This window comes from Nycticebus coucang, chromosome 17, assembly GCF_027406575.1.
Source record: "Nycticebus coucang isolate mNycCou1 chromosome 17, mNycCou1.pri, whole genome shotgun sequence".
Taxonomy (NCBI): Eukaryota; Metazoa; Chordata; class Mammalia; order Primates; family Lorisidae; genus Nycticebus; species Nycticebus coucang.
The window spans coordinates 58,844,547-58,867,240 of NC_069796.1; the positions used below are offsets into that span (position 1 = coordinate 58,844,547).

The 22,694-nt window shown below is 37.3% G+C and overlaps 1 protein-coding gene and 1 long non-coding RNA gene across 5 annotated transcripts in view; both read right to left on the bottom strand.

The window, feature by feature from the left end:
- TIMD4 (T cell immunoglobulin and mucin domain containing 4) overlaps positions 1-9,332 on the bottom strand; it is a 59,082-nt gene extending 49,750 nt beyond the window's left edge. For all 4 annotated transcript variants that reach the window (XM_053567326.1, XM_053567325.1, XM_053567324.1 and 1 more), the window contains exon 1: positions 9,262-9,332. In XM_053567326.1, the coding sequence (XP_053423301.1) occupies positions 9,262-9,331 (70 nt within the window). In that variant the 5' untranslated portion in view covers position 9,332. The remainder of the gene's footprint in view (positions 1-9,261) is intronic.
- A 3,080-nt stretch (positions 9,333-12,412) lies between these two features.
- The window catches only part of LOC128569191 (uncharacterized), a 65,478-nt gene continuing 55,196 nt past the window's right edge, over positions 12,413-22,694 (bottom strand). The window contains exon 4 of the long non-coding RNA XR_008375281.1: positions 12,413-12,620. This is a non-coding gene — a long non-coding RNA (uncharacterized LOC128569191). The remainder of the gene's footprint in view (positions 12,621-22,694) is intronic.

The window sequence follows — 22,694 nt, forward strand, 5'->3', positions numbered from 1 at the left end:
AACAAGTCTCAGGGTGAAGGTATGGAAACAGTAATCCAGGCAAATGGAAATCAGGCAAAAACAGGGGCTGCAATCTTATTTCCAGGTACATTTGGATTTAAACCAACAAAAATAAGGAAAGACAAGGATGAACACTACATACTGGTCAAGGGAAGAATACAACATGAACAGATTTCAATAATTAACATTTACACACCCAACATAAATACTCCTTGATACATAAAACAAACCCTAAATGATCTAAACAATATGATATCTTCCTGAACCATAATAGTTGGAGATTTTAACACCCCTTTGACAGTACCAGACAGATCATCCAAACAGAAGCAAATAGAAAAGTAATGGACTTAGACATAACCCTAGTACAAATGGACATAACAGACATATACAGAACATCTCCTATTAACAAAACTGTATACACATTCTTCTCATCAGCTCATGGATTATCCCCCAAAATAGATCATATCATCATACCTTAGGACACAAAACTAACTTCAACAAATTCAAAAGAATAGACATTATTCCTTGTATCTTCTCGGACCATCACAGAATAAAAGTTAAACTCAACAACAACAGATATATTCATACCCAAATAAAGTCATGGAAACCTAATAACCTTATGCTGAATGATAGCTGGATTAAGGAAATCATTAGATTTCTGGAACAAAATAATAATGAATCCCATAAACTATCAAAATCTGTAGAATACTGCAAAGGTGGTCCTAGGAGGCAAATTTATAGTATTAGATGCCTTCATCAAGAAAACAGAAAGAGAAAATGTCAACAACATAATGTGCTACCTCAAGCAACTGGAAAGGGAAGAAAAATCCAACACCAATGCCAGCAGAAAAAAAGAAATAACCAAAATTAAAGCAGTATTAAATGAAATCGAGAATACAAGAATCATTTGGAAAATCAGCAAAACAAAGAGTTGGTTCTTTGAAACCCCTAATAAAATTGATAAACTCTTGGCCATAGTACCAGACACAGAAAAGTAAGACCTTTAATAACTTCAATAAGAAATGAAAAAAGGGAAATAACAACAGATACCACAGAAATACAAAAAAAAATCAACTATAAAAAACTTTATGCCTAAAAATCTGAAATTGTAGAGGAAATGGACAAACATCTGGAGTCACACTGTCTTCCTAAACTTAACCCAAAAGAATTAGGAGTTTTGAATAGACCTATATCAAGTACTGAAAGTGCATCAACAAAATAAAATCTTCTAAAAAAAGAGAAAAAAAGCCCTGGACCAGATGGTTTCACACCATAATTCTATCAAAGCTTCAAAGAGGAACTAGTACCTATATTGCATAACCTATTCCAAAACATAGAAAAGGAAAGAATCCTCCCCAACATGTTCTATGAAGCAAATATCACCCTGATTTGTAAATCAGGAAAGGACCTAACAAAAAAAGAAAACTATAGGCCAATATCATTAATAAATATTGATGCAAAAATATTCAATAAGATCCTAGCAAACATTATACAGCAGCACATTAAAAAATGTACATCATAATCAAGTTGGCTTTATCCCATGGATGAAAGGTTGGTTCAACATACGTAATTCCATAAACATAATGCACCACATAAATAAAGTCAAAAACAAAGACCATATGATTCTCTCAATTGATACAGAAAAGGCTTCTGACAACATCTAGCATTCTTTTTTGACAAGAACACTTAATAGGCTTAGGTGGGACATTTCTTAAACTGATAGAGGTCAACAAACCCACAGCCAATATCATAATGAATGGAGTAAAACTGAAGGCATTTCCACTCATATCTGTAACTAGACAATGATGCCCACTGCTATTCAGCACAGTGCTTTAAATCCTAATCATTGCAATCAGGTAAGGGAAGGAGATCAAGCGTATTCAAAGAGGACAGAGGAGGTCAAATTCTCACTCTTTGCAGATGACATAATCTTATACCTGGAAAATCCCAGGTTTCAACTACAGGGACTCAACTACAAAGGTCTTAGAAGTGATCAAGGAATATAGTAACTTCTCAGTATATAAAATCAATAGCCACAAAACAATAGCCTTCATATATGCCAATAACAGGCAAGCTGAGAATAAAATCATAGATGCAATCCCTTTTACCATAGTTCCAAAGAAGATGAAATACCTGAGAATACATCTAAGAAAGGATGTGAAGGATCTCTACAAAGAGAACTATGAAACTCTGAGAGAAGAAATAGCAGAAGACATCAAGAAATGCAAGAACATACCATGCTCATGGCTGGGAAGAATCAACATTGTTAAAATGTCCATAGTACCCAAAGTGATCAACAGATTTAATGCAGTTCCCATCAAAGCACCAACATCACACTTTGAAGAACTTGAAAAAAATACTACTTTGTTTCATATGAAACAAGAAAAAACACTGAATAGTCAATACAGTTTTTAGAAATAAAAACAAATCTGGAGGCATCACATTATCAGACTTCAGGATTATACTACAAGTCTGTAGTGATCAAAACAGCATGATACTGTCACAAAAATCAAGATATAGATCTATGAGATAAAGTAAAAAACCTACAGATGAACCCAGCCTTATATCTGATCTTTGATAAACCAAACAAAAGCATGCACTGGGGAAAAGAATTCCTATTTAATAAGTGGTGCTTGGAGAACTGGTTAGCCACATGTAGAAGACTGAAACTGGACCCACATCTCTCACCATTAACAATAATTGATTCTCACTGGATAAAAGATTTAAATTTAAGACACAAATCAATAAAAATTCTAGACAACAGTGTGGGGAAAATGCTTGACAAATTTGGCCTGGGAAAAGATCTTATGGGGAAGAACCCCCTGGCAATTGCAGCAATACCAAAAAATAAATAAATGGGACATGATTATGCTAAACAGCTTCTGCACAGCTAAGGTTATTACAACTGAAGCAAACAGCCTTTGGAAAGGGAGAAGATATTTGTATGTTATGAATCTGACAAAGGCCTGATAACTAGAACCTACAGAGGACTCAAATTAATCAATAAAAAAGAGAAAAAAAAAACCTTATAAGTGGGCAAGAGACTAGAACAGAAAATTCTCTGAAGGTGACAGACAAATGGCCAAGAAACACATGAAAAAATGTTCATCGTCCCTAATCATCAGTGAAATGCAAATCAAAATCAATCTGAGATATCACCTAATTCAAGTAAGATTAGCCCCTATCACCAAGTCCCAAATATGCAGATACCTGAGTGGATATGGAGACAAGGGAACACTTTTAAATTGCTGGCAGGATTGTGAACTAATACAATTTTTATGGAAAGAAGTATGGAGAATTCTCAAAGAACTAAAAGTCGACCTTCCATTTCATCCCACAATCCCATTACTAGGTATCTACCCAGAAGAACAAAAATCATTTTACAACAAGCACATTTGCACCAGAATGTTTATTGCAGCTCAATTTATAATTTCCAAGACATGAAAGCAACCCAAATGCCTATTAGCCCATGAATAAATTAACAGTGATATATGTATACCATGGAGTGCTATTCAGTTATAAGAAAAGATGGAGACGTTACATGTTTTGTGTTTACCTGGATGGAGTTAAAACACATTCTTCTTAGTAAACTACCTCAAGAATGGATAAAAAAGTATCCAGTGTACTCAATACTAATATGAAACCAATATTTAGACAACTATAAGCCAACACAAAAGCAAAAACACAAATATAATCTATCAAGTGGAAGGGGAGAAGAGGGAAAGGGGAAGTGAGAGAAGGGAGAGTGGTTGGTGGGAGGAGGGAGGACAATTGATGGTATCTTACCTAACCTGCAAAATGTGAGGGTGTTTAACACACCCCCTGGGTAAAGGCCTCACCTGCAACTTGAACTTTACCTTAGAATTGAAAACCATGTAACTTAACGTTTGTACCTTCATATTAGTTTGAAAAAAAAAAAAGTTGAAGAGAGTAAATTTCAAAAGAAGTCATAAAATATAAAACCCTTTTTATAAAATAAGTAAAAAAAAAAAAAACAGTTTGTATGGGTTCAGATATATGCAAGTAAACACGTAGAGAATGTCTTGTGGGATAGACACCAAACTCATTGTGTCAGTTTCCTCCATGATCAGAGGAAAGGGACTGGAACTAAGGGTGGCAGTCAAAAGGGAATTCAGTTTTTAATTTTTTTATCAAGAGTGTTTCTGTATTACTCGCCTGATTAAAAGTTAATATTGAAAAAATTAAGCAGGCAACTGGGTGTGGCAGAAAAAGCATACATCCGGCTCATGCTTGCTGTAAACCCCACTCTGCCAGTCACTGCTTCTGTGTTCTTAGAGGAAAGTCTCAATAATCCTGACCTCATTGTCACCGTAAGACAAAGAGGAGAATACTCACCTCAGAAATAGTTTCAACGCCCAGAAGAGATGAAGTAGCAAATGCCATGTGAAATTAATCAAGTATTAGTACAAGTAACCAAGGACTTCAGAATCTAGAAGTAAAACAAGAAATGGTTTCTTCCAGGTGCAAAAGCATCCCTGAGCAAACCAATCGTTGGTACCAAAGTAGTTGCCCTTCCGTGGTTACCTTGCATGCAACCTAGATTCTAGCACCAGCTTGGTGCCTTCTCTAGGGGGTGACCTTGAGCAAGACTCTGCCCCAATCGGAGTCTCAACATCACCATGTACACACTGAAGGGCATCTTTAAAGATGCACATGCAGCTCTAATCCTTGGTGGCGGTGAGTAGTCACTCTCTTTCAAGTTGGTTACTTTAAAAAAGGCATATATTTTTAAAATGAGAGTTATGTTATATAAGGTCACAGAGCGGAGAGAGTGAGGAGGCTGCATCTGGCTCCTGCTCTCAGTCATTGCTGTACATTGAGCACCATAAAGACAGCACGGGGGCAAGTGAAAGCCAGACAGACAATGGACAACCATGGACCTCGCTGAAGAAAAATAGCTAATGATGGACAAAAGAGAGGCAAATGTCACCACATGAATTCTTTGTGCAAACTTGTCAGCAGGAACACAAGAAGCAGCACCCAGATGCTTCAGCCCACATCTCAGAGTTTTTAAGAAGTAGTTAGAGAAGTGAAAGGCCATGTTTGCTAAAGAGAAAGGAAAATCTGAAGACATGGCAAAGATAGACAAGGCCCTTTATAAATGAAATGAGAAATGAAAACCTATATCCCTCCTAAAGGGAAAACAAAAAGAAATTCAGGGATCCCAATGCAGCCAAGAGGCTTCCCTTGGCTATTTTCTTGTTCTGTTTTGAGTATCACCCCAAAATCAAAGGAGAACATCTGGCGTATCTCTTGATGATACTGCAAAGAAACAGGAAGATGTGGAATAACACTGCTATGGGTGACAAAAAGCCTTGGGAATAGAATGCTGTGAAGCTGAAGGAAAAATACAAAAAGCATATTGCTGCAAACCAAGCTAAATGAAAGCCTGATGCCCCAAAAAGGGGGTCACCAAAGCTGAAAAAAGAAGGGAAAGAGGAAGATGATGAAGATGAAAACATAGATTATGATGGTTAATAAGTTGGTTCCAGCACAGTGGTTTGTTTTTGTTTTTTTTCTTGTCGATAAAGCATTTAGCCCCTCTGTACACAACTCCTTTTAAAGAAAAAAATATATATATATGGCTGTAAAAGTTGTTTTCTTTTGTGGGTGGGGGCTGTACACTTTTCATGGTATAGTTAACACTACCAAATGTGTCTTTAGATAGCCCTGGCCTGGTACAGTATGGAGGTTGTAAACTGGCATAGAAATTCAAAGCAGGTTCTTGTCGGTGCACAACAAAACTAGTTATAGCTGGGCATGATAGTTCTATTTATCTGTAGTTGTCTCTGATGCAGTTTATATGAAATAATTATTCTATTAACAGAATACCACTCTGTAATTATAAAAAAAAATTGTAGCTGTTTTGTTGACATGCTGAATTCTTCTAAGTAAATACAATTTTTAAAATTAGTATTGTTTTCCTTTTTCACAGGTCTGAAATTTTCCTTCTTGAGGGGAAGCTAGTCTTTTGCTTTTGCCCATTTGGGAACACATGAGTTATGGCAGTGTTTATCTTTTCATATAGTTAGCTGATAAAAAAGCTTTTGTCTATATGCTCTTGATGTCATGACAGGTGTAATAAAAGCCAAATTGAGACAGTTTCCATCCATAACTGCAACTCTAAAATCTTGATCAGTTGATTGCAAATTTCATGTAGCCCACTTAAAAGTGAAGAGTTACCAGTCTACTTATAGAAGGGATGGGTAGAAGCTAACATTTTGAATGTCTGTCCTTGAAGGACTGATAGAAAAATATGTGCTAGACTTTACATGGGGACATTCTTTTTTAACTCTCTTTATCACATTATGGCAGTAATAGTTTGCAGTTCCCACATTAAAAAGACCTGAGAGTGTGTCCCCAAAATCATGAGCTTAAAATAAAAAACTATCAAATTACATTTTTTGTTGATGTTAGTTCCAGAGAAAACTAAGAAAGTGCCACCTATATATGCAGGTTTTTTCCATTTATCTAAATATAAACTGCTCAGGAAACTTGAGACTCTCCAGTGACAGCATTTTTTCATTAATTGGGTCAGCCTTTAAAAAGGTGTCACATTTAAACTAGAATATATTTTCCTGGTATTGTGGTTTGCCGCTTTTATAAATCAAGTAGATAAGAGAGAGGAGGCACTTAAAATTAGCATCTCAATACAAATTATTCAATTTATTTGAATTTAATTTTTCTTTACCAAAATCCAAACTCATTCATTAGAGTCATGTTTACTTAGCAGTTTAGGGAACAACTTGGCAATTTTGTAGTGTTTGAAGTTACCATTTTCTTAAAGTGCCAATATTTTAAAATAACATTCTTATAATTTTACATGCTTTATGAGGGACCGTTATTTTCTTATATAATTTTGACTTGGATTCTTTCCATTTTCACTTGTTTCTGTGATTTCAGAAGGAATACTGATCATCTGAGTCTTGGGTGATACTAATAAACTAATAATTGTAGAGGTTAAAATAAAAATAATCTCTAAGCTGCCTCCTTTTAACAGGATTAATAAAGCCCACTCGATCAGTGTCAGGACATATGGACAAACTCTTCAGCAATTTTCAACCTAACAAAACCCTCCAAACCTCAAGTTTCTAGGATGAGATAAAGACCAATAAAAAAAAATCATTGATGAAAAAGAAAACTATAGTTTTCTTACATCCAAACAAACAAAAAAGGTGCTCATACTAAACCCATACTGAAAGTGTGAATGTGACAGGGACTGCTTACATTCCACAAATGATTTCTTCAGTGTCTATTAAGCAACAATCATGGAACCAAGTGTGGGAATCCAAGAAACAAAGTGTACCTGACCTTTCCTCATGTAGTCTACAGGGTAACTAGGGAAAGAGGGAAAGTGAGCAAGTACTATAGGGTGATAAGTTCTGTGACACAGCAACTCCATAGGCAAGAGCTTAAACCAGTCCAGAGGCAATGCGTGGTCAGGGAAAGCCTAACTTAAGTAGGAAGCTGGGGATGCATGGAGTTATAGAAAAAAAGAAAGGCAGAAATAACAGTATGATGCATGCAAACAATGAGAGAGTGAACACATTTGTTTCCCTTGCAATGTAGATGTTTTCTCATGTAGCATGTTTGAAAGATTCATACATATACAAATGGCCAACAGGTGTATGGAAAAAAATGCTTAACATCACTAATAATCAGGGAAATGCAAATCAAAACCACAATGAAATATCAGCTCTCCTCATTTAAAATGGCTATTGTCAAATAGACAAAAAAAAAAAAAATGAAGACGAGGCTGCAGAGAAAGGGTAAGTCTCACACACTATGGGTGGGAATGTAAATAGTACAGCCATTTTAGAAAACAATATCATTTCTCAAAAGACTAAAAATAGAACTACCATATGATCCAGCAACCCCACTACTAGGTATATGTCCAAAAGAAAGGAAATCAGTATGTAGAAGAGATGTCTGCCTTACATGTTCATCACAAACCTGTTCACAATAGTCAATGTATGCAATCAACCTGAGCGTCCACCACCAGATGAATGGATAAAGAAATTTTTGTATAGCCATGGTGGAATATTATTCAGCGATAAAAGAGTAAAATCCTGTCATTTGCAGACACATAGATGGAACTGGAGGTCATTATGTTAAGTGAAATAAGCCACACACAGAAAAACAAACATCACATGTTCTCACTCATATGTGGGAGCTGAGGAAGTGGACATCATGGAGGCAGAGAATAGAATGTTGATTACCGGTGGCTGAGAAGGATAGGAGGAAGGGAAGATGAAGAGAAGTTGGTTAACTGTACAAAAATACAGTGAGATAAAATGAATAAATTCTGTTTGCTAGCACAGTAGGGTGCCTATACTTATCAATAATTTATTATATATCTCAAAATAGCTAAAAGAGATGTTGCAGAATGTTCTCAACACAAAGAAGTGATAAGTGTTGGAGGTGATAGATATATGAATTACCTCAATTTGATCACTGCATTGTTTGCATGTATCAAAATATCACATGTAGCCCATAAGTATGTGTAATTACTACATATCAAGTAAAAAACATGGACTTAAAAAATTTGCCAAGGGCAATTAGGTATTATCTAGACCTAGAATCATACACTGTTAAAACTGGTCTCATCCAAGTCTGTCATTCCAAACCTGGAAAAGCCAGCACAGTTTAGACACATTCCCAGTATCAAGAGTTAGTGCCTGAAATACAGCTGGAGCCCAGGTCACTGCACTTTGGCTGTATATGACCAGGATGAAAAACCACACTAGCCAAAACCAAGTGTGTACATTAGCATTGTCCAGAATGTGAAGAAAAGAATCCTCATCCTATCAAAACAAAACAAAAAGCAAACACTCTGAAAAAAAGAGAGTGTGAGACAGTATAATAAGAGTGATAAGAACACCTCTCACTTCTCTCCAGAACTAATTCCCCTGACTTTGACTATGCACACAATATCTACAGAGGAAATAATTTTTCCTCATTTTATGTAGCCTGCTATTTCTGTGTCTGCTCTTAAATTATTGTTTCCAATATAAGCACAAATTACCCCACCTTAAAACCCTTAAACCAGTTTCTGCATTAACCTTATACAGTGTAAGGAGATAGGAGACCCTCCCCAGAAGTCAGCCTAGGAGCAGAAGGGAGAGACACAGGGTTGAAGTGGGCTTCTGCTTTACGGAGGCCCAAACCAATACCTGGAAATTCATTCCACAATCACAAGTCCACTAAGGACTCCTACATGGACAGCTTTAGGACACTTACTCAGATAAAGCCACCCAAGCTCAATCACCAGCCAGAGAAGAGGTCCTTTGGTCATTTTGGCTGTTGACATACCCCAGAAGTCTGTCTGTCTGTCCAAAGCCCACTTCTTATACCTCAGTTAATGCTGACATAGTGGGATTTTTTAGTTTCATTTCTCTTTTGGCCTCATAATCTTCCCTTTCCCTTGTCCTGAATGGCCTTCCCCAATTGGCGGTGCATGGTAAAATATGCTGATCTCTGTGCTCCTGGCTAACAGTGTGTGTGTAGAGTTACGGCATGAGCATACATGTGCCCCTTTGCTCATGCGTTTAGTTGGATTTACTACAGATCCACAAGCATCCCCATGTGTGCTGGTGCAAATGCACATGAATAACCTGTACACAAGCCACAGTCATCCTGACTGCTATGCAAACTGTGATAAGATACAATTAGCTCTAAGCACTGACAATTGTTTACATGCAGATTCCTCATGGAGGCCAAAGAAAAGTTAGGCTGAACTTGACCACATCACCACTCTGAGTCTTCCCTCAAACTGACCCTTGGTCCCCATGTCCTATAATGTAGAAAGAAAAGCAAAGCTGCAATCAATCATTGTGTAACTGAAAACACCATTAGAATTTATTAGGAAAGAAAAAAGGAGATTAAAGAGAGGAAGCACACTCTGGAGGTTACAAAACAGGCTCAGGAAGACCTGAGATCTGTGCTCAACTTCACCACTTGTTAATGAAGCTGCTCAGTGGGGGTGAAGAGCACAAAAGACAATTCATGAACTGGATTGCAGGGGCTGAATGGTCTTCATGGCCCTTTGGATTCCAGAGAGTCAATGCTACATCAAATACCACAAAGTAAGTTAGAAGAGGAATCAAGTTAATGCTCACCAACCAGATATGTTTTTGAAATAGGATTGTAACATCGCCATTATTTATTGAATACTTAATCATATGCCAGAGTCTCCCCTAAGTGATGTAAATGTTTTAATTCTCATAACCTTAAGAGATATTAATTGTTCCAATTTGACAGAAAAGAAAACTGAGGTATTTATTTACTTAAAGGTATTAAATAAATTACTTAATACCCACAGCTAAAAAGTTGTAGAAAACAGACCCAAGCCCAAGATGTCCTAATTCCAAAGTCCATGCTTAAGCCATTTACACCAGAGGTTAAAATTATCAGATTTTTTTTTTTGCATAAGATTCATATATGTTACCTACAAAATTGAAGGAACAAGAATTTGAAAAAAATAATAATTTCTTATATTCCATTGTTGTTATGTGGTGTTCCAAACATGCAACACTAGGCAGAATCACTGCTACCTTGTACACGACATATAAAATCATGTTTCTTATCTCAGGAGGTGGTGACACCTGCTATTCAGTGTGATATGCAACAGAACACTTCACATGTAAGGCAACACCACATTTTTCACATCAAAAAGTGGTGTTTTTATGACATTCACCAAACCATGTTTGCTTTCCCTGCTTGACTATCATATGATTCACATCGTCATAGCATGAGTCAATGTTATGCATCTGAGAAAATCTTCGTCTTCAGTGAGGTTCTGGAGGATGACCCTGGGCCTCCAGATAATGGAATACATGTCAACAAAACTTCAAAAGATCCATTGGCTTCTCATCACATGTTTTATGCAGTTGCCAAGCATTTTGTAAGACCAATTTGAAACAGAACAAAAGAGAGCTTGAACACCATTTCTTTGCATGGATTGATGCCCAGTACTCATCAGCATTGTCATCAGCTCTATCTACACCTCCCATGAAATGGCTACACACTTTGATCATGTCTGGCTGCTTGAACTTGGATCTTCTTTTACAGTTTCTGGGAATAACAACTGACAAGACATAGGGGATTGATACCAGCACCAGATGAGGCAACAGTGACAACACTGTCATCATTCCATCTGCAGACAATATTGCCTTTACTATCAAGTCAATAATCAAATGTGCCTCATTCTTTTTTCTTCAGAGCCACATCTAATTTCAATGGAGCTTTGTCAAGGTGATCCTTCTCACTGTACCTATTGAACGGAACTGATCAAGAAGTGCAATACTGGGGCAGTGCCTGTGGCTCAGTGAGTAGGGCGCCGGCCCCATATGCCGAGGGTGGCGGGTTCAAACCCGGCCCCGGCCAAACTGCAACAGAAAAATAGCCGGGCGTTGTGGCGGGCGCCTGTAGTCCCAGCTGCTTGGGAGGCTGAGGCAAGAGAATCGCGTAAGCCCAAGAGTTAGAGGTTGCTGTGAGCCGTGTGACGCCACGGCACTCTACCGAGGGCGGTACAGTGAGACTCTGTCTCTACAAAAAAAAAAAAAATAGAAGTGCAATACTGGTGAAAAAGTTATTGAATTCAAAATGGTATTGTCCAAGGTGTGCATTGGTAAGTGCCTCACTAAACTGAAGGACAAATGATGAACCAGCACTGCATTCCTCATACAGCTGAAACCAGATGTGTTGCACCACACCAAAGGGTACAGCTAAACTGAATGCACCTTCCTCTAATAAATAGTTTGCACCTGTAATGACCAAAATAAGGAACCATGCAATCATCAAAGCTGAACTATGTTTCGTTTGGAACAAATTTTATACATCTCTCACTGAGGGTGCATATAAAAGGTTGCAACTTGGAAAACTTGTTTATTGAGTACAAATTTACATTGTTAGCAACATGCAAATTAGAAAATATAATTTCAAAGTGGTCATGTCTCGTGGCAGGACTAATGAGTACATTATACACATCTACATACACCCTTCTAAAAACTGAAATGCAACCACTCAGAAAAATAATTCCCAGAAAACATTCAAGCCAAGAGTTTGCCCTTACTTATAGCATATGAGTTGGAGTACATGACAATAAGTTCAACAACCTTGTCATCAAGAAAACGTTCAAGAATTTCTATGGGAGTTCTCATTTTAATGAAGAAATCATTTGCTGGTTCTGTAACTCTACCTGCTACAGGCTATGCAGTCAGGTCAGCTTTTTTCCGTTTGTGAACAATTTGTGTCACTTTCTCTTTGATGGAGGAGGTTGATGCACAGTAGATGTAGATGGAACTTCGTCGTCCAGAGTCATCTTCCAGTGCGTATGAGGGACCACCTGAGGTAGACTCAGCATCATAGCCATCTTGAATAAGACATGCAGGCATACACAAGAAAGAACCTGGCAGATTATTTATATTTCCACCTTCTTCATCTCCTGAGTCCTCATCAGAATCAGGTGCTTATAACATTTTCAGGTGGTTGTATCACTATAACACATGCTTCTATGCTGTTATCTGTCTCTTAACAGGTCATTTATTTCACGTAAACTTAGAGTTTGAAGCATCTTGAAGCTCGTAAAATCATTTCAACTAAAAAAGGGGAAAAAGATTAATACTGTAGCCCTAGTAGTAAAGGCTTGCCAGTGCTCCAAAACTGGAACATGCAAAATGTCAAATCTGTAACTGATACAACAATAATAACATTGGTATTTCATATTACAGTAAAATGGAATAAATAGTAGACAAGTAATAGTAAAAATTGCTAGTATAAGATGCAGTGTAGCAAAGTTGTATTTACCTGTCTTTGGATAGTTCTTCAAAACTTGTCTGAAAATTCACATCATTTTTTGACAAGCTCCCACTATTTGCAGCAGTACTAACTCTGTGGACCATGTGATAACATGTACCCTCAGGAGGCAGACATGTGTGAAAAATCAGGTCTCAGAGATGACCTTGAGCAGTAGGATATAAATAACTCCCACTTGACTACCATTTCAATAATGGAAAGTGAGACATAATAATTCCTACATGCTCCTTTGACCTATGACCCTTAGGACAAGGCTACCATAAGACCAAGCCCACCTGTGGCTGGCTTCTACTTAGCCCCACATGGAAAATTTGAAGATAGACAAAGGTTCTTGATATTTTTTTAATTTTCCTTTTTTTTTGGTTATAATTTTTATTTTATGTTTTATTATTATTATTATTTTTTTTTTTTTTTGCAGATTTTTGGCCAGGGCTAGGTTTGAACCCACCACCTCCGGCACATGGGGCCGTTGCCCCACTCCTTTGAACCACAAGGCTCACACATTCAACATTGCTTGCACTGAACATATCAATTAAAATAAAAATATCAGGTAAGTCTCTAGTTTTAGAGCATCCAGATATGTAAGAATAAGGCATACAATTAGGGAGATTCAAAGAAAATCTTCCCACAGAACTGTGGAATCCTTTCCCCACTCTACTCCCAGGAAACTGGAAGATTTAATCTCTGAGTAAACTAAATGATCTCATTAAAACATTTATAGACAATCATATTTGGATGCCCTTGATAATACCTCCAATCCTCCTTCAATAAATTCACCAGTGCACAAGTCTCAGCCCTCTACATTGAACTTCTAATAGTATTTATTTATTTTTGTATTATTTTTTATTTAGAGATGGGGTCTTGGCCTGCTTCCCAGGCTGGAGTTCAGTGGCACAATCATAACTCTATGTAGCATCTAACTCTGAGGCTCAAACAATCCTCCTGCCTCAGCCTTCAGAGGATCTAGGACTTTAGGCATGCACCACCATGCCCAGTTAATTTGTCTTATTTTTTGTACAGATGGGGTCTCACTATGTTGCACAGACAGGTCTTGAACTCTTGGTCTCAATCAGTCCTCCTGCCTCAGCCTCCCAAAGTGCTGGGATAACAGAAGTGGGCTACCATACCCAACCTCTAATTAGTTTTTAATTTGTCACTTTTAAAGATGACTGAACAACTAAGGACCATCAGATATTTGAGGAAAGTTTTCTTTGTAGTTTTTTTTTTTTTAATTTATTTGCAGTTTTTGGCTGGGGCTGGGTTTGAACCCGCAACCTCCGGCATATGGGGCTGGTGCCCTACCCTTTTGAGCCACAGGCACCGCCCTTGAGGAAAGTTTTCAACATGAAAAGGAGACAAAGACAACAGGGAAAGCAGAAGAAACTTAAAATTAATTTAAGGTAATATTTTCTCAGACAGAAAGATTTTACATTCATAAGAAGGAACAGAGAATTGTAAAAGTGAAAGTCAGAGAATAAGAAAGAGCTATTGGAAATTAAAAATATCATATCTACCCCGAAATTTTATGGAAGATTTGAAAAATTAAGTTAAGGAAATTTGTCAGAAAGTATACTCATCTGCAAAGTCAAATGTTCCAGTTGACAGTTCCAGACAATTAAAGAAGGAAATAGAGGGGGAAATTATTTTTAAAATAATAAAAGATTCTCATAACTAAAAACTGAAAGTTTTCAAATTGAGAAGGCCAATCAAATGCTAAACCAATGAATAAAAAATCCCCACAAAAATGTACATTATAATGTAATATGAGAATAACAAACATTAAGAAAATGTATGAACAGATTCCAGAGAGAAAACAAAACAAAAACATAATTCATTAAAAGAACTTGGAATCATAGTTGCAGGGATCTTCTAAATAGCAAAGCTGGGAGATAATACTTTCAGAATTTAAAGGGGAAAATTATTTTCAAACTAGAATTTTATCCACAATCTACAACTCATATGTAAGAGCATAATAAAGATTTTTTTGTACATACATGGATTCAAAATTTACTTCCCATGCCTCCTTTCTTAAGATGGTATGGGAGGAAAATATGTAGCAAAACAGGAAAAATCAAACACAAAACAGATTCATGGGATCCAGAAAACAAGACATCCAACTCAGGGGAAGGAAAATTCTAAAAATACAATTGCAGAGCAAACCTAGTAGGGAAGTGTCTCACTGCATCATAAGCCACCTGAAAATTTAGCACCTGAACAAACCATTTTTCATGATTCCCTGGGTTGAATGTGCTCATTTTGGCAGTTTTCACTCAATTGTACTGGCTGGAGGTTGGAGTCATCTCAAACTAGATTGGATTTATGTGCTCCCATGTCTAGCAAATTGATAGAATGACTAGAAGAGCTAGGAGCGAGACTGCCAACTCTCTCTTTCCACATGGCAACTTGGGTTTCCTGATAGTATGGCAGTCTCAAAGTAGAGGAATTTTTTCACATAGCATCTAATGTTCTCAAAAATGAGCATTCCATCTGAGCACAGTGGTTCACACCTGTAATCCAAACATGTGGAGAGGCCAAGGTAGGAATGTGCTTAAGGCCAGGAATTCAAGATTAGCCTGGGCAACATAGTCAGACCATGTCTACAGAAAATAAAGCTTAAACCGGGCATGGTGGTGCTTACCTATAGTCCTAGCTACTTAAGAGGCTGAGCCAGGAGGATCACTTGAGCCCAAGAGCTTGAGATTGCAGTGAGCCATAGCATAGTGCCACTATACTTTAAGCTGGAAGAAACCGAGAAACTCTGTCCAAAAAAAAAAAAAAAAAAATTCCAACAACTTCAGGAATAATCTTCAAAAGTTCTTATGACCTAGCCTTAGATGTCATTCAGAATCCTTTCTGCAGGGTTCTGTTGGTCAAAAGGCAAGGTAAAAGAATATCTCAGATGCAAATACCAGAAAATGTGATTTGTTGGGGTGGCAGAGGAAGCTTCTTTGGAAAGTAGTTACTATGACAATGAAGCCTAGGCTGGAACAGAAGGGCAGAGGAATAAAAGTTGAAGCAGTGATGGTGTGAGTAACTGATGATTTTATTCATTTAAGTATTTTGAAAAGAAATTTGGTAGGTCTTTGACAGATATGTTAGAACATTTGAAATGAATTTTTGATGGATAGTTGGGAAATAAAGAAAAGAAAAAAAATGAGGAAATTATTACAACCAGGAAGATTAAATGTTGTACAAGAAAAGAGATGTAAGCTGGGCGCAGTGGCTGATACTTGCAATCCTAGCACTCTGGGGGGTCCAGGTGGGTGGATTGCTTGAGCTCATGAAATTGAGACTAGCCTGAGCAAAAGCGAGACCCTGTCTCTATTAAAAATAGAAAAACTCTTTCTCAAAAAGAAAAAGGAAAAGAGATATAATTATGGTACATATGCTAAATATGAAGGATAGTTACATGGTCATGATTATATAACGTCTGGCTACTGTCTTAATGCAAAATTTGATATGACTACACTGGAAGGATAGGGAGAGAGGAAGGGAGTGGGGGGTGCAAGAAAGGTAAATTCCATTCGCATTTATGGATAGTGTCTCAGACTGATCAACGAGACAATGCCAGCATAAATATTCTGTCAGTAATATTGAGGTAAGGAACGGAAGAAGTTCAAATGAGTTCAAATTTAATGGAAAAGAATGAAAAAGTAATTCACTATTTTTAAAATGACAAACATTTTATAATAATTTTAGTTTTAAAAATATATGTATTAGGCACACCTAACACTCACATCTTAGCTTCTAATACCATTCCTCAGTAAAAAAAAACGGGAGCTTCTTGGAGAAATGGATGATTCTAGTACTAGAATAAAACATGTATAAGAGGAGCCTGCAGCATTTTGTGGTTCCAGAAAAGTTAGGAAGTGCTTAATAAAAATAGTGGGGAGAGAGGGGAGACAAGATGGCGGACTGAAGCCAGCTTTCAACAAAGGCTCCGGTCCAGAAGGAGAGTTAAGGGACAGGAATTTAGTAAGTATCCTGGTGGACTTGAGCCTCACCAAGAGAGAAGGCTGAAGAACGCACATCAACACCGCTGAGGCAAGTTGTGATCACAAGGACGCAAACAAAAGCTGAGACTTCAAGCCAGAGTAGAAGTTGCAATAGGATCGAACAGAAACCAGCTGAAAACAAGACAGAACCACTTTGCTCCACCACACCAGACAGGGCCCCAGTTTCTCAGGCCACAACACTGTACGGGCCCTCGATAAAACCCCAAGAGGAAAAACCAAAGGGAGTAAACCATGGGGCGGAATCAGCGGAAAAACTCTGGTAACATGAATAACCAGAATAGATCAACCCCCCCAAGAAAAGATACGGCAGATGTGATTGAAGATCCCATTCATAAACAACTGGCTGAGATGTCAGAAGTCGAATTCAGAATTTGGTTTGCAGACAAGATTAATAAAATGGAATTAGGAATTCGAGGAGAAATTCAAAAATTGTCTCAAGAATTTAACGAATTTAAAGACAAAACCACCAAAGACTTAGACACACTGAAACAAGAACTTACAGCCCTCAAAGATATGAAAAATACAGTAGAATCCCTCAGTAACAGAATGGAGCAAGCAGAAGAAAGGATTTCTGACATTGAAGATAAAGTCTTCGAACGCTCCCAATCTCTCAAAGAGGAAGAGAAATGGAGAGCAAAAACGGATCACTCACTCAGAGAGCTCTCAGATAATTCGAAAAAAAGCAACATAAGGGTTATAGGAATTTCAGAGAATGATGAAGTGGCTGCCAAGGGCACAGAGGACCTTCTACATGAAATTATGAAAGAAAATTTTCCAGACATGCCTAGAGAATCTGAAATTCAGATAGCAGACAGCTTCAGAACCCCAGCACGATTCAACCCCAATAAGCCATCTCCCAAACATATCATAATTAGCTTCACTAAAGTTAACATGAAAGAGAAGATTCTCAAAGCAGCCCGGCGAAAGAAAACTATAACGTACAAAGGTAAGAATATTAGAATAACTGCAGATCTCTCTGCTGAAACTTTTCAAGCAAGAAGAGGCTGGTCATCAACTTTTAATCTCCTAAAGCAAAAAAACTTTCAACCCAGGATCTTGTATCCAGCTAAACTGAGTTTCATCTATGATGGAGAAATTAAATACTTCAATGACATTCATATGTTGAAAAAATTTGCCATAAGTAAACCAGCTCTTCAGGATGTTCTCAGACCTATCCTCCACAATGACCAACCCAATCCTATACCACAAAAGTAAACTCACTCAGAAACTTCGGATCAAACTCCAACTTCCACACTGGTGAAAGGATTAAAAATGTCCACTGGACCTTTGAAAAACTCGATACCCAAAATTCCACCAGACTTATCAATACTCTCCATCAATGTGAATGGCTTAAACTGTCCTCTAAAGAGGCATAGGTTAGCTGACTGGATACAAAAACTCAAGCCTGATATTTGTTGCATACAAGAGTCACATCTCAACTTAAAAGACAAATACAGACTCAGGGTGAAAGGATGGTCATCCGTATTTCAGGCAAATGGTAATCAGAAAAAAGCAGGTGTTGCAATTTTATTTGCAGATACAGTAGGCTTTAAACCATCAAAAGTAAGGAAGGACAAGAATGGTCACTTCATATTTGTTAAGGGTAATACTCAATATGACGAGATCTCAATTATTAATATCTATGCACCCAACCAGAATGCACCTCAATTTATAAGAGAAACTCTAACAGACATGAGTAACTTGATTTCCTCCAGCTCCATAATCGTCGGAGATTTCAACACTCCCTTGGCAGTGTTGGATCGATCCTCCAGAAAGAAGCTGAGCAAAGAAATCTTAGATTTAAACCTAACCATCCAATATTTAGATTTAGCAGACATCTACAGAACATTTCATCCCAACAAAACTGAATACACATACTTCTCATCAGCCCACGGAACTTACTCCAAAATTGATCACATTTTAGGTCACAAGTCTAACCTCAGTAAATTTAGAGGAATAGAAATTATTCCATGCATCTTCTCGGACCATCATGGAATAAAACTTGAATTGAGTAACAACAGGAATCTGCATACCCATACAAAAACATGGAAGTAAAATAACCTTATGCTGAATGATAGCTGGGTCAGAGATGAGATTAAGAAAGAAATCACCAATTTTTTGGAACAAAACAATGAAGACACAAACTATCAGAACCTCTGGGACACTGCAAAGGCAGTTCTAAGAGGGAAATTTATAGCACTGCAAGCCTTCCTCAAGAGAACGGAAAGAGAGGAAGTTAACAACTTAATGGGACATCTCACGCAACTGGAAAAGGAAGAATATTCCAACCCCAAACCCAGTAGAAGAAAAGAAATAACCAAAATTAGAGCAGAATTAAATGAAATTGAAAACAAAAGAATAATACAACAGATCAATAAATCAAGAAGCTGGTTTTTTGAAAAGGTCAATAAAATAGATAAACCTCTGGCCAAACTAATCAGGAAAAAAAAGAGTAAAATCTCTAATCTCATCAATCAGAAACAACAAAGACGAAATAACCACAGACTCATCAGAAATCCAAAAAATCCTTAATGAATATTACAAGAAACTTTATTCTCAGAAATATGAAAATCTGAAGGAAATAGACCGATACTTGGAAGCACGCCACCTTCCAAGACTTAACCAGAATCAAGTGGAAATGTTGAACAGACCCATATCAAGTTCAGAAATAGCATCAACTATACAAAATCTCCCTAAAAAGAAAAGCCCGGGACCAGATGGTTTCACGTCAGAATTCTACCAAACCTTTAAAGAGGAATTAGTACCTATATTACTCAACCTGTTCCAAAATGTAGAAAAAGAAGGAAGACTACCCAACACGTTCTATGAAGCAAACATCACCCTGATCCCCAAACCAGGAAAAGACCCAACAAGAAAAGAAAATTATAGACCAATATCACTAATGAATATAGATGCAAAAATATTCAACAAGATCCTAACAAACAGAATCCAGCAACACATCAAACAAATTATACATCATGACCAAGTTGGTTTTATCCCAGGGTCTCAAGGCTGGTTCAATATACATAAATCTATAAATGTAATTCAGCACATAAACAAATTAAAAAACAAAGACCATATGATTCTCTCAATTGATGCAGAAAAAGCTTTTGATAATATCCAGCATCCCTTCATGATCAGAACATTCAAGAAAATTGGTCTAGAAGGGACTTTTCTTAAACTGATAGAGGCTATCTACAGCAAACCCACAGCCAATATCATATTGAATGGAGTTAAATTGGAATCATTTCCACTCAGATCAGGAACCAGACAAGGCTGCCCATTGTCTCCATTGCTTTTCAACATTGTAATGGAAGTTTTAGCCACCGCAATTAGGGAAGAAAAGGCGATCAAGGGTATCCATATAGGGTCAGAAGAGATCAAACTTTCGCTCTTCGCAGATGATATGATTGTGTATCTGGAAAACACTAGGGACTCTACTACAAAACTCCTAGAAGTGATCAAGGAATACAGCAGCATCTCAGGTTACAAAATCAACATTCATAAATCGGTAGCCTTTATATACACCAACAGCAGTCAAATTGAAAAACCAGTTAAGGACTCTATCCCATTCACAGTAGTGCCAAAGAAGATGAAATATTTGGGAATTTACCTAACAAAAGACGTGAAAGATCTCTATAAAGAGAACTATGAAACTCTAAGAAAAGAAATAGCTGAAAATGTTAACAAATGGAAAAACATACCATGCTCATGGCTAGGAAGAATCAACATTATCAAAATGTCCATACTACCCAAAGCAATATATAATTTCAACGCACTCCCTATTAAAGCTCCACTGTCATATTTTAAAGATCTTGAAAAAACATTACTTCATTTTATATGGAATCAGAAAAAACCTCGAATAGCCAAGACATTACTCAGAAATAAAAACAAAACAGGAGGAATCACACTATCAGACCTCAGACTTTACTACAAATCGATAGTGATCAAAACAGCATGGTATTGGCACAAAAACAGAGAAGTAGATATCTGGAACAGAATAGAGAACCAAGAGATGAATCCAGCTACTTACCGCTATTTGATTTTTGACAAGCCAATTAAAAACATTCAGTGGGGAAAAGATTCCCTATTTAACAAACGGTGCTGGGTGAACTGGCTGGCAACCTGCAGAAGACTGAAATTGGACCCACACCTTTCACCATTAACTAAGATAGACTCTCATTGGATTAAAGATTTAAACTTAAGACATGAAACTATAAAAATACTAGAGGAGAATGCAGGGAAAACCCTTGAAGAAATTGGTCTGGGTGAGTATTTCATGAGGAGAACCCCCCAGGCAATTGAAGCAGTTTCAAAAATACACTACTGGGACTTGATCAAACTAAAAAGCTTCTGCACAGCTAAGAACACAGTAAGCAGAGCAAGCAGACAGCCCTCAGAATGGGAGAAGATATTTGCAGGGCATATCTCTGACAAAGGTTTAATAACCAGAATCCACAGAGAACTCAAACTCATCATCAAGAAAAAAACAAGGGATCCCATCGCAGGCTGGGCAAGGTATTTGAAGAGAAACTTCTCTGAAGAAGACAGGCGCACGGCCTTCAGACATATGAAAAAATGCTCATCATCTTTAATCATCAGAGAAATGCAAATCAAAACTACTTTGAGATATCATCTAACTCCAATGAGACTAGCCTATATCACAAAATCTCAAGACCAGAGATGTTGGCGTGGATGCGGAGAAAAGGGAACACTTCTGCACTGCTGGTGGGAATGCAAACTAATACATTCCTTTTGGAAAGATATATGGAGAACACTCAGAGATCTAAAAATAGATCTGCCATTCAATCCTGTAATTCCTCTGCTGGGCATATACCCAGAAGACCAAAAATCGCAACATAACAAAGATATTTGTACCAGAATGTTTATTGCAGCCCAATTCATAATAGCTAAGTCATGGAAAAAGCCCAAGTGCCCATCGATCCACGAATGGATTAATAAATTGTGGTATATGTATACCATGGAATACTATGCAGCCTTAAAGAAAGATGGAGACTTTACCTCTTTCATGTTTACATGGATGGAGCTGGAACATATTCTTCTTAGTAAAGTATCCCAAGAATGGAAGAAAAAATACCCAATGTACACAGCCCTACTATGAAACTAATTTGGGACTCTCACATGAAAGCTATAACCCAGCTACAACATAACAATAGGGGGAAGTGGGAAAGGGGGGGGTGGGTAGAGGGAGGGGAATCAGTGGGATCACACCTGTGGTGCATATTACAGGGGTATTTGCGAAACTTGGTAAATGTAGAATGTAAATGTTTTGGCACAGTAACTGAGATAACGCCGGAAAGGCTATGTTAACCACTGTGATAAAAATGTGTCAAATGGTTTATGAAGTGAGTGTATGATGCCCCATAATCATATCATTGTATATAATTATGATTTAATAAAAAACAAAAAAATTTGGGTAAAAAAAAAAATAGTGGGGAAAACTGACAGGCACTATCTCAAGAGAGTAATCAATATCAACAATGACTATAAATACAAGTCAGGTTGATGGTATGTACCCGTGGTATGATGCGATACAAGGGGCACTTTACCTTTGCAGACTTCCTCCTCAAAACTTTAACATCTAATCACAAAAAAAGGTCAGACAAACCTAAATTGAGAGAGATTCTATGTAATATCTGACCAGTACTTTTCAAAATGGTCAAGGTCATCAAAAACCAAGAAAGTCTGAGAAACTCAAAAGAGCCTAAGGAGAGTTGATGATTAAATACAATATGGTATGCTGGGTGGGAATCTCAGAACACAAAAATGCCATGAATTAAAAATTAAAGAAACCTGAACAAAGTATGGGTTTTGGTTAGT